The sequence below is a fragment of the Pseudomyrmex gracilis genome, unplaced genomic scaffold (genome assembly GCF_002006095.1).
Source record: "Pseudomyrmex gracilis isolate BER0280 unplaced genomic scaffold, ASM200609v1 scaffold_59, whole genome shotgun sequence".
In the NCBI taxonomy this organism is placed as follows: Eukaryota; Metazoa; Arthropoda; class Insecta; order Hymenoptera; family Formicidae; genus Pseudomyrmex; species Pseudomyrmex gracilis.
In genome coordinates, this window is record NW_018020643.1 from 235,570 (window position 1) to 248,413 (window position 12,844).

Below are 12,844 nucleotides of genomic sequence, written 5' to 3' on the forward strand. Positions count from 1 at the left end.
CGTTGAAGGAGACGCCACGAGTTCGTATACGTGCACACGAACCTATATATATAATCGTATTTTTCAGTTGACTTATAAACTAGGTATGCGAAAGGATTGCGTATCAATAAATTCTATCGGCCATCACACTATACTTTAATATCAAAACGTAACAATCTTCTAGCGTTGTAACATTAAAACATAATTTGTGATACAAAAACCAAAAAGAATATCATAGAATTATTTAACTCGGATATGTATCTTTATTGTGGAATTAAACGTAACACATTTCCTCAGATGTGTATTTTTAAATAAATTAACTACGGTTAAAAAAAACTATAATACTGTTTTTATATACGTACAATGTTATTTTTGTATAATGTTTATCAATCTCGACTTATTTAAATTTATATTAAATTACGCCGTGTTGTGTGTTGATATGTTTATAATTTTAAATAGAAAACACGTATACGAGAGAGAACCATTCGTAACTTTCACTGCGATGATAGAACAGTTTTACTCATTTGTATTCACAACTATAGCTATATAGTTAATAATAAAAAAAAACGACTCTGAAATATCAAAACATAGAACACGAGAAGTTCAAAACCAACACTCAAAATTTTCTCTAAGAAATGATCAAAAGACTTTTGTTGCGCAATAAGATCGTAGATAAAGTTTAGACACACCGTTTATTGACGTTACGTACAGAAAATTTAATGATGAAAAGAAATACAGTAAAAAAAAATGAGAAAATTCAAACTGCTCTAGAGAGAAGCATAGAGTTAAAGAAACTCGGAGACTTCAATGCTCTCGCGTGCGGAGCGATTTCAATGCGCGGAGGCTTCAACGCGTCATTCGGATATTAATAAAGTGTCTTTTGATAAAAATCAAATAAGTGAAACACACATTAGGAAAATAATTAATACATATTTATACAATTATTATTTTGAAACATACTAGTAACAATAAAATTGTCGGAAATCACAAATATATATATCTATTATTATGTAACATAATAATTCTCTATTTAATCAAGAAGATCTATATAAAACATTTGGATTCGAGATCTGCTGGTTATAAGAAAACAATATACTTGATTGAAAAAGACAACATCCGTGTTACGAGTCATCAGGAACGCTAAAAAGACTCTATTTATCAACCTTGAGATTCTATTAAAAGTACTAGGAGACTAAATAGATTGCGATGAAAAAATCGTCGGCGCGAAAACGCACACGAGGAGTGTTTCTGAATCAGTGTGTATGGACATTAAAGTGCAACGGCGGCGACAACGGAACTGCGAATATAAGCAGCATAGTATAACATAGGTAAGTGTGCTTGTGGGTTAGTGGCACAAGAGTTGTTCACCACATTTATCGCAGTCACAACACCCGCCACCGACGCCGCCGCCACCACCACAGCCACCACCACCTACAGTTGCCGCCACCACTACCACAGTCGCCACCACTGCCACCACCACTTGCTTCTACCACCGTCGCTTGTGTCGGTGAAGTATAAAATCGTGCTTACATTAAATAGATCGAGCTCCATTGTTCTTGAACTCGCGATCACTCACGCATGAACGATCTACGCACACGACACATTGTAATACTGACGTTGCAGCAAAAGAGGCGTCGACACGGGCGATATTCATTTGCATAAAGTATCAATAAGATACGCACGTTGTTCCATTGTATTCGGAATTTTTCTCTCTTTTCGAGATTGCAAATTTTTTATTCACTTGAAATATCTCCGTTGTGCGCACAGATTCGCGCGTTTATTAATCTATTAGAAACTAAATCATCTCTTCTAAATTGTAGAAATAAATAAATTATGTCTCTTACATTAACTTCAAAATTAAAGAGAAAAAATATCTAATAAAGTGTTACTTTCAATTTTATGTATATATTTCATATCTTTTGATCTAAGTTTTCGTTTTGTTTTCTCTCTCGCACAACATAATTTCAAATACTTTTTTTAAATAAAAAATGTAAGAGATAGAAAATGTGGCGCTTATTTATTACGTTGCAGATAACTGAGGTATCATCGGACAAAATAAAAGTGAATTTATGCAATGTAGCATATAATTATTCTATAAGAACTCGTCTGGCCTTTTAGCAGAAACGTATAGTGCGGCGGCAATTGTCTCGTAGGTTCATTGCACTCTCTTTTGCGACATTTTATAATTACAACGGCTGCTGCGCCGCCGTTACGTTCTGCGAACATCGTGCAAAAATGTATAATATCATTGGGAAACATTCGATACACCACGTTGAACGGAGTTGACCAATAACTTCTGCAAACATAACAGTTTCTATTGAATTATATATTTTGAAGGTAACGATTGAATTTTTATATATAAACGCGTAATATTATTTAATTATTTACTAGATACGAGCATACAGTGTTTTTTTATTTATGATTTTATATTTTATTTTTTTTTATATATTCCTTAATTCTTGATATGTTCATTTGTATCATTATACACTTATATTTTTACATTTACATTTACTTTTACATTTATATTATTATTCGTTTCTTTTTTTACATTTATGTTGCGTATCAACTTTACATTAAACATCAATTTAAGTATCTCTTTTCACGTTTTTTACATACAAGATAAAGTTATTAAATCAGTAATATATGTACAAAAATTACACAAAAAAAACAAGTAACAGATATACGTTAAAAGGGTCTTGTTGTATATAATGTTGCGTCCTCTTCTCTCCCATTCTTCCAACTTATACAGTTAGCATATTAATCTAACGGTCTCACTTGAGATTTCGGCTACTTACAGATGACGAGGTCAGAGAGAAGAACGCATATATATAGCGTACTTACCAAGTCCTAACACAGTGACACTCGATCAATAGCAACAAATAACAAAAATTGTGTCAAACATGATTTCCTCCATTTAAATTCACAATTAAAAAAAAAAAGATTATCGCAAAAAGTCAAAAATTAAATAAGAAATTATATATATATATATATATCAATTTTCTTAAGACGCGCAATTTATTAATTTAATTGTTTTACTCTCTGCTTTGAAAATGTAAAGTCGAATTACTGCCATAGTTACTATTTCTTCCAACAATTTTCTCAACAGTGTATATAAAAATAAATAATAGCAGATTAAAATTAAACAATATCAAATCAGGTATTTTAGCAAAATATAGATATGTCGATGCGTGGTTTATCTTCTCCAGTAATTGACATACGTTTCGATCTTAAGTGCAAGTTCTTCTTAATGTTAAGAATTGCAACAAATTGTTGTTTTACGTATGTATAGCGGTATAATGATTTTCCGCGCAACAACGAAAGGCTTACTGTTATATATTACGTATCCACATCCTAAGAACACAGTTACTTTTCCTTTACTAGCGCACTTTATTGTTAGACCTTTGCAGGATACCATATTCCTTCCCTTAATTGCAACGGTAGAATTCGGCTATGCAAAAACTACATAAAAAAAGTGTCTAGTTTGGACCTTTTTTTTTTGAGTAATTTTTTTTTTTTATCTTTTGTCGTCAAAAGGTTAGTGTGTATGTCGGACTTGGACTCGATCGTGTAACGATTTTGTGACACATATTTTTCAAACGTATCACGCGTAACCAATTGCAAGTCTTCGATATTTTTCAAGATATTTTAACAGAAGTATTAAACGACGCAGTCGATTATTGATTATTCTATTAAAACAGAATTTATTTCACTTACCTAACTTCAGCGACAGATTCCATTCGATAATCTAAAAAAATGAACCTTACTGTACATATGTATTTTTACAAGCACGTTTGACCTATATTACTCTGTCTCCGATGCAGAGACCCACTATTCGTGAACAAACTTCGATGTGATATAATCGATTGTGTTCTACACTGTACCTTATAAATCATTGTGACATACATAGAATTTTTTCAAACAATGGAGAACCATGAATATTTAAGCGTCCCTGAGTAACATCTTGAAAATATTTCGAAAAACATCTGTCTTACACATTTCCATCACACACACTTTTGGTTAAATTAATTCCACGAATTCCTCTTTTAATACTTTTTGTTCACAATAAAAAAAACATGGAAATATCTTTCATGAAGTATTTTTCGGAATCAATTTCGAAATTTTTCCAACTCGGACTTTTCAAAAAAAAAAAAAAACGTGTGTTAGGGCGCAAATTCCTCTGTGTGTGCACGTCTTATAGACTGCGTTGAGATAGCTCGCTTTCGTGATAAAAGTATTATTCTTATTATTTCATTGAATGTGAAATAAGGATAAGATAAACTCTTTTATCATGAAAGCGAGCTTTCCGAATGTAGCTTTAGAAACATTCGCGCGCGATTGACCAAGGTGAGAGAACCGCGCTAATTAATTATGCGTGCGCAAACGGCCTATTGTGAGTGACCGCCGCACGTCCGACTGTTTTCTGTCGTTATACGAGACAAAGTGCAGTGCAGTTTTGGAAAGATACAAAGTAATATTACACCAATGTGGTGCCTGCAGAGCACGGTTATGCTTCGACACGCATCATTGGCTGCACAATCTTTTTCTCGGATGAGTGTAAGACAAAAAAAGAGGTCGTGCAAAATCATAAACGTTGTTCTCTTATATCCTCACTCTTCGTCGATGAAATATTAAAATTCGCTCTGTCGCTTAGGATTATAGAATGATATTGTCAAGCTTGCCCTGTACTTAGACCGTGCTATTTATTCGCGATTTGTGTGTAAAATTCATAAATATGAAAAAAAAAAAAAAACACACATTTGTCAATATGTTCAATTATATAACTAAATCGATGTATATAACTAAAATATATTAGACTTTTACAGAAATTTATTATTTATTATTATTTTATTATTATTTATTATTTATTATTATTTATCGGCCATAATAATATTTATTTTTTTCAGTATTATTTTGATTATTGCAGTAATAAATTTCTGTAAGGGAAAAATGTTAAGTTATGCAGCACGTAAGATTAATAAATATTTAATAAACATTCTATATTTTCAATATTCAATATCCAATAGATATTATAGAATATAACTATTGCGTAACTCTTTGGAACTAATTCATGTTCATTTTTTGATGATTGTTTTATTGTGACAAAGACGGAAAAATTTTCGTCAGATTTAATTCCCACAACTTCCACTCGTGAGAATATTTTCAGAATATAAATGGACAAAAAAATTACACACGTGTGTGTGCTTTACCATTATGTAAGTTTCTATACTTATTTTATAACTTTTTTGGTTACGTTTATCTACGTAAAATAAATTTCTGGCAGGAAGTTTTTCTTTGAGGAAGTTCAAAGACGCATAGGCAATAAATTTATTTTTTTGCCAATTTCTTTCTTATAACATGAAGTTCCGTTTACATCCCGTTACTTTTTGATAAAAGTGCAATTTAAGCTATTGAAAGTAGATGAAAGAATTACTATTAATTTAGTTACGGATGTCTAGCGGTTATTGAAAAATGCGTTTGTGTGTGTATGTTTATGCATTCGTTGTGAAACTTGAAAAAAAAATCTTTTTCTGAGTATATATATATAAAGAAGACCTAAAGAAAAAACGTGGGTACCGTTACTAACTTTGGTCCGACAAAAAGACAATAGGTTCCCTGTAGGTTTCGTTTTTTTTCAATTCGGCTACCCTAATAGGCAAATTGTGGAAATACTGCACAAAAATGGCATCATGAATAACGACGATCCTGCAAATAAAATGTTGTAAATAATATTTGTCAAAAATTGCAAAAGTCGTTATGCATTTCCATAAATATATACACGAATTAAGTTGATTTCTTCATATGCAATTATATTTTTTTCTACATATTTTAAACATCACATAGTTGAAATTTTTTCTCAATTATTGGACAATTTCTTTTTGAAATTAATTTTGCAAATATATTCCTAAGATGATTTGCCATAACGTTACTCTTTTGCCGAAATAGTATTTGGAAAGTAATTTTGCAAACAACAAATATTTTATAAAAGATCAATGTTTTTACATCTATTTCCTAGAATATCTATATAATTGCAAATTACAATTTTAGTGCAAGATTTCGTCACATAATTCTGTAAATGTTTTCTTATCAGGATACCGATCATGATTATTGATGAAATTTTATGTTTAAAACTAGCATCCATGGTAAATTTAAAATTTGGTTGACTGCCAAAACACCAAATTGTGTAATGTAATTATTATACACTCAAGTATATTACACAAACATCTAGCTTCGGGCTTATTTGTTTTTTTTTTGTTTGATTTTTTTATCAATTGTTTCTATTAAAATTCAATGTTTTTTTTAGATTAAACACCTCACTAAAAAATTGATACGGGAAGCAAGAGGAAAAAAACAGAATAAAGTATTTCAAGCTTTTTTTTATATAAATTATACAATACATAATATATATTTTTTGCAGCATGCCAAATCTTAAAAGACTTATGTTATGCGTCTGCATATAAAACATCGAAAAATAGAATATATTTATAATGTTTTATTAATTAAGAGCGATTCTCTCAGAACTTAAGTTATTCTTCTCTTTACTGTTAGAGTAAAAAAATCTTCAAAAAATATAAGCAAACTTTGATATAAAAATACATAGATCAGTAAACTTCGAATTTGTAAAATATATAGTTTTACTTTGTACGTGTTTTTTTTTTGGAAGATTAATGTTAATAATATATGGCTACAGCATTAAAAATATACTTTTGCGAACACATACATATCCATATATACATCAATTTATGAATAATATTTTTTAATTTCTTTAAGAAGTAATGGTTCTGTTGTTTCATTTATCTCTATGAATCTTTTGTTGGCTCTACTAAAGTAATAAATATCACCGGTATAAATATCGAACCAGAGTGCGTGAATGTGCAAGTCGTGTCTTTCTAGGCGTTTCTTTAGGAATCCGTACGACGCAATATTTTGAAGCTGCTGTAACGTATTGATCTGCAACACAAAAAAATAACGGTAACAAATCAATTGTGTTGCAGTCATCTTGTTTACTGACTTGTGACAGTTTGTCCTCGATCGAAAATTTATTTTCCGGGTCGATGTAAGCAACGAATTTTCTCATTGGAGTCTCAGCTTGGAAAACAATAGGCTCGTGAAAACCAACGATCTCGAGATGTTGGAATTTTGTCAAGCTACTGCTGGCGTGCGCGCACAGCCACGCTCTCAAAGGTGAAATTCTTCTGTTTGTCTAAAATTCGAGTGGCGCTTTACAAGTTCTGTTTGCAGAAATGAAGAAATTTCATATTGTAACTAAAAAAATATTTATATTTTTATAGTAATTAAACCATAAATCTCAAAAAGCAAAACGCACTTGAGACGCAAATTCCTCGTCCCGTAAAGCGTAGAGTAAGTTTATCGCTTTGCAATCACTGTGGCCGCAAACTATAACGTGTCTTATATCGTTTACCACGCAACCGAGTTCCAACGCCGCCGATTCGCACATAGTAAATTCGTCTACAAAATGTTGCGAGTGCGGAACAATGTTACCGGGATTTCGGACTGAAAAAGTAAATTTAATTAGACCGTATGCGATAATGTCATAAGAAATTGTCGTACCAACAAACATGTCTCCAACATTCGTCTCCGTAAATCTAGTTGGGATCATCCGGGAATCCATGCAGGTAAAGAATACTGCCTTTGGCTGTGATAAGAGCAATATCAAAATTACTATCAAGCATGTTAATACTTTATAAGAAAAAAGATGCATATAAAGACAGGGTAAGACTTCGGAATTCGTTTTTTTTTTTTTCTTTCTTTCAAGTTTGAAACGCTGTACAGATCGTTCCAATAGCTCCGGAGCATCTGAAGACAAACTTGAAAGGATCTCAAATATAAGAACGGTCTATGTGAATAATACCGGGCTTCCAATCAGATCAGAGCCTTCCAACTGATCATGTGACTGCATAGAAATCTTATGGCGCAAACCGCGCGCCGTGCGCAAGTTGGAAGGCTTTGAATTAGACAGACGATAGACAGTTGTGTTGCAGCTCACTCTATTGGAAATATACAGCAATTTTAACAGCTAAAATTTACTCTACTGTACCGATACGAATATAGCCAATGTGTTTCAAAATTCACTGCCAGTATTAGATATTTATATCTATAGTTCGTAGTACATATATTATAGATTTAATGGCTGTAAATTTTGAAACAGAGAGGTATATTAGAATTAGGATATGGAACGGAGAAAGTGTACAAGATGAAAAAGGAAAACATAATCCCCTACTTTCTTTTGTTAGAGGAAGAAGGAGGCTGCACGAATGTCGTTTTGTCTCTCTCTCACTTTTTCTCTCCGTAAGCATCAGATCTCTCGTGTATTCGATCTATGTATACGAATGTCTATGGTTCAAAACACCTGTTTACGCGCGAGTCCCACGTAACCACTGGTATAACACCGATACATAAATTGTCTGAGTTTTTTTTTTATAACACTGTGCGAACGTACCTCGGGATGATCTCTAACTTGTAGAAATTGTTTCACCATTCCTTCCCGATGACACTTTCTGTACTTCATGATTCCTTTGAGTATTTTATCCATTGCAGTATTCGATCGATAACTATCGTATAACTAGTGCGGCCGAACAAAAAGCGCTGACAATATACACGATCACGCCATTTATCGCCATGATGGCGGGAGATTTCAATTTCGCTGTTCCTCACACAAATAAGCATTCCGATAACTATATGTAATTTCTTTGCCTTGTTGTGCAATACTCGGAATGCACACAATTTAAAAAATTATTTATAGTTTTATATGTATAGATGCACTTTCTAGAAAAATATGTACATATATACACATACTTTCTAGAAAAAGATTGATTTTATCTATATTTTTATTTTTTTTACTCGCACGTATTTAAAAAATACATTTTAGTTTGCAATACATATTCACGCGTACGTATGTATATTCTTCTTATTTATAATATTTGCAAATATTGCTCCATTTGCAAATATATTGCTACATAATAGAAAATACAACTATTTAACATTACTGTCTTTCAAACTGTCATCTGTAATAAAATATAGCAACTTATTTATAAAATATTGTCTTTGTAAAAGATATATATATATATATGTAGTAACTTGTTTTTAATCATAAATATAAAAAACAACAAATATAATTTCAAGTTATCAAGATTAAGTTTTATAAAACTACTCTATAAAAACTTTTCTTTTACGGTAATTTCTAATAATCAAATCTCCTAGCGAGACATCTAATTCTATATTCTGTTGTGCTATATAATAATTCATATATATGTAAAAACAGGTTTATAACTGCAATTAATTTTATTTATTATTACTATTCACATTCAATATTGTAATGATTCGAATCTTCAAATCAAAAAAATGAAGATTCTGAAAAGAAAAAAAACAAAATCGCATATATAAAAGTTGCTTTACATCAATAAATTACAATGTATTATGTATCCGTATGTAAAACATGTAAACGATGAAGTATTATACAGGCTGTATTTCAATATTCACTGCCAGTACTGGAAATCTATAACACATGTGACGTGACGTATAGACTTTTAGTACTGGCAGTGAATATCGGAACATAGCCACAGTTTTATCTAATGTACGATCTGAAATATGTAATTATCAGCCTCTCTCTTCAAAACGGCAAAAACAGGCAGAACGGTTGATACAACCAAGTAAGAAATGCTTCTTTATGCAAGAATAAGTAAAAAAATGTAGAATTACACAAAGGATCATTTCTTTCCAAATTGTATAACTGCAGCATCCTGTATATAGTTATTTTATCATAAACGACATGTAGAAAGCTATATATATATACATAAAAGTAGATTGTAACTCGACAGAAAATCGTATGGTTTCAGACACGGCGCTTTATTATTGTAATGATACTATACGTTTCGATTCTTGTTACTCTTAGTAGTTATTAACAAGTTGGACCCGGTGACAAGGCGCCTGGGTCGTGCCAATTTCTATCTACTTAAAGCTGAACTCTGGCTGGCACGCTCCAATTTTTCAAAGTGTTTTCGCGCATTGCGTATGTTGATCAATGTTGCTGCAGATGCTGAAAAAGCATACATTTATATATTAGTAATTTTCAGACATGATACACAAAGTATACTTACGTATTGTTGGATCCGACATGATGACCATCACATATGTATTTGAAGTAAAAATATCGATAAATGCTGCAAAATTGGTATTTCTAACTTCCATACTTTGAAACTGCGCTGCTAACTTACTAAAAAATTAATAATTTTTAATTATAATATTTTGTATCCGGTATTAAATGTACTTTTTCTGTACGTTTACCTGCAACTCAATTTAAATTGCTTTATTATATTAGACACTTTCTCGAAGCGATGAACATCTCTGTGAAACTGCCGCTGACAATGGCTTATTACTAAGAAGGTTGCTCTTTCGAACAAAAGAACTTCATCAGCATCAATAATATTAGCAAACTGATTCAAGCTTTGCTCAAGTTCTTTTACATTAGGAATCAACATATATACAATAGATGACCATGCTCTGTAATAACAATGCTTGTTCAATACTTTTCTAATCAGGTTATATATTTAAAGTATCTAACTGTGTAATATGCACCTATATAATGTTTCGTCCCATATACTAGTTCTAAAACATGTGCATTCAAGAGGTAAACTCAGTCTTTTCAGATCTTCCTCTCTTTCCCTGAATATGTAGTCACGTTGGTCTTCTTGTACAAGATCCATTTTATGAACAAGGCAAAATATCTTTGCCTCTGGACTATTTTGCAATATTGCTTCCAAACAGCTTTGATAATAGTGCATGTCTTTATCTAATTCTCTTGATTCCACATCAAAGACATAAATCAGCACCTCTACATTTCTAAATATATTGTCACGTTGTGATGCAAAGTAATTCTCCATAAAAGCTTCCTGACCTCCGCAATCCCACAAATTTAGTACCAAATTGCCAAGAAAGCGAACATGAGAATGTTCTACATCAACTGTGACAATTTATATTAGTAAATTCAATGAACTTTTTTTTATAATTATCTAACTGATAATGTTATTTAAAGGATTTCTAGTCTATAAATGTAAAACAATTCTCTTGAGAATTTAAGAGACTTTAGGTTTTTTTCAAAATTACCTGTGAGTATTATTATTTAGTTAATCTAATATACATGTAGCTTACTTGTTGCACCTAAACGATGAGTATCTCGAGCAATATAGTTTGCAAAAATAATGCTACGCATACTTGTTTTGCCGGATCCACTTTTGCCCATTAATAGCACCTGAGAATACAATATTTATTTATATACATAACTACTTAGTAGTACTATTATTAACTCTTCACCACTATCTTTAGTTTTAATGTTTTATACATGTATATATATATATATATATATATGTAGGTAACCCTCATATAATGCGATATATAAAGCGATTTCAATATAACACGGTTTACAACTTGTAATAAACTGCCATGCAGAAGCGCGCATATTGAAAACACAATTTTAATACACTTTGTAAACCGCGTTGTACCGAAATCGCGTTCTTTAAGTACCGCGTTATACGAGGGTTACTTGTACACCTTAGAAATAAAAAAGACTAAAATTCTGCGATGCACCCCTATGTACCATAAAGATTTAATGTTTACCTTTTTCAAAATTTTATTTTTACCTTTTTCTTCATCTTTAATATGAATTCGTTTCGATGATTTTAAGAAACTGGAAATATTTCTCAATATCGTCAGTTTGACAATGTCAGGTTTATCAAACGTGTGTTCTAATTTCCACTTATGGAAGAACTATAACTTGATCCAATTGTGTGTATCACTAGAGAGAAGGGTCACAAACTAGAATATCTGATATAAAATACAGTTATTTGATATAAAACGCGAAATATATCACATTAAATAATTATACGTATAAATAATACGTAGTGACAACCTTGATATAAAATTAATTTACTATGATTCGAATTTACACATCCAAAATGGCGAGAAGTAGTTCGTATTAAAACTACAGCTTGACCTTTCGATTTATTTGTGATCATTTCTGATAAACATCTTTGTCTGTTTTTATTTGATGTTTTATCCACTAGGGGATCTATATTTTGCCAGAGAGAAGTCTGCGGCCCGAATTAATAGTCGCTTCTCAAATCTTAGATCTCGTTTTCAATCTCAAAATTCAGCTCGCAGGTCTCGAATCTCCAACCTCAACTTTCAATGCAGTGGTCAATCATAAAACTCGGTGTTTCATGACTAAGTAGAGATCAGAGAGAAACCTGAGAGCGGCCATCCTATTGTAATTTTTTACGACGGTTTCAGCCGCTGGTTTTAGCCGTATTTCCACAAAAGTGGAACTCAAAGGCCGTTCTACATTAAACGCAAGTCGCAGATCTCGTGGAATTGGGTGCGTTCAGACAACTCAACAGTTGAGAGATCGTCACTTATGATAGGACTATTCTTCAAAATTTGATGCGGTTCCAAAAGTATGATCCAATCAGAAGTGATTATCTCTCAACCGTTGTGCAACTGTTGAGTTGTCTGAACGCACCCAATGACCAATTGCAGAGTCAAATCAGCCAATCGACCAGCGTGATTGGTCAATTCTACGAGATCTGTTCCTTGCGTTTGCGATCAATGTAGAACGGGCTTAAAACATCCTCGACCTGCGCATAGAGAAAGCAAAGCGGGCAAAGTGGTGATAGCGTTGCGCGCGGGATAGCTGCGGTCTTGCCGAAGAGTGGGATAATGAGGAGAGAGTTAAGTTTTGAAGGATAAGATTGTGGTTCGAACTGGTTCAATTATGAGAAATTCTTCTAGTGCGACGATAGCGAAGCACAACAAGTAAGAAAATGCACTGCATCATAACAATTTATTGTACTTT

At 32.1% G+C, this 12,844-nt stretch overlaps 2 protein-coding genes across 6 annotated transcripts; both read right to left on the bottom strand.

Annotated features, from left to right (window-relative positions):
* Positions 1–6,628: 6,628 nt before the first annotated feature.
* On the bottom strand, positions 6,629–8,747 carry LOC109854090 (beta carbonic anhydrase 1). Of its 3 annotated transcripts, XM_020426852.1 has the most exons (6): positions 8,438–8,525; positions 8,219–8,375; positions 7,549–7,633; positions 7,304–7,491; positions 6,989–7,180; positions 6,629–6,927 (listed from the first exon to the last, which is right to left on the bottom strand). In XM_020426852.1, the coding sequence occupies exons 3-6, from the start codon at positions 7,607–7,609 to the stop codon at positions 6,718–6,720; spliced, it is 651 nt and encodes a 216-aa protein (XP_020282441.1). In that variant the 5' UTR covers positions 7,610–7,633; positions 8,219–8,375; positions 8,438–8,525; the 3' UTR covers positions 6,629–6,717. The 3 variants fall into 3 exon arrangements, with proteins under 3 accessions (XP_020282441.1, XP_020282439.1, XP_020282442.1); XM_020426850.1 differs by lacking the exon at positions 8,219–8,375 and having other exon boundaries at positions 8,438–8,743; XM_020426853.1 differs by lacking the exons at positions 6,629–6,927; positions 8,219–8,375 and having other exon boundaries at positions 7,128–7,208; positions 8,438–8,747.
* A 496-nt stretch (positions 8,748–9,243) lies between these two features.
* On the bottom strand, positions 9,244–12,186 carry LOC109854086 (ras-related GTP-binding protein A). 3 transcript variants are annotated; one of them, XM_020426840.1, is made up of 7 exons: positions 11,924–12,186; positions 11,634–11,788; positions 11,146–11,245; positions 10,573–10,957; positions 10,282–10,497; positions 10,095–10,210; positions 9,244–10,033 (listed from the first exon to the last, which is right to left on the bottom strand). In XM_020426840.1, exons 2-7 carry the CDS (start codon positions 11,643–11,645, stop codon positions 9,942–9,944), a joined length of 921 nt encoding a protein of 306 aa, XP_020282429.1. In that variant the 5' UTR covers positions 11,646–11,788; positions 11,924–12,186; the 3' UTR covers positions 9,244–9,941. The 3 variants fall into 3 exon arrangements, with proteins under 3 accessions (XP_020282429.1, XP_020282428.1, XP_020282427.1); XM_020426839.1 differs by having other exon boundaries at positions 11,903–12,186; XM_020426838.1 differs by having other exon boundaries at positions 11,634–11,817; positions 11,903–12,186.
* Positions 12,187–12,844: the final 658 nt, after the last annotated feature.

Coding starts and splice junctions, on each gene's coding strand:
- LOC109854086 (XM_020426840.1), bottom strand. Junction 10,498..10,572: donor TGGGACGAAACATTATATAG/GTGCATATTACA, acceptor TTGTTATTACAG/AGCATGGTCATCTATTGTAT. Junction 10,211..10,281: donor CAATTTAAATTGAGTTGCAG/GTAAACGTACAG, acceptor TTAATTTTTTAG/TAAGTTAGCAGCGCAGTTTC.
- LOC109854090 (XM_020426850.1), bottom strand. CDS start 8,530: ATGGATAAAATACTCAAAGGAATCATGAAGTACAGAAAGTGTCATCGG. Junction 7,634..8,437: donor AAGTTAGAGATCATCCCGAG/GTACGTTCGCAC, acceptor CTCTTATCACAG/CCAAAGGCAGTATTCTTTAC. Junction 6,928..6,988: donor TCGAGGACAAACTGTCACAA/GTCAGTAAACAA, acceptor TTTGTGTTGCAG/ATCAATACGTTACAGCAGCT.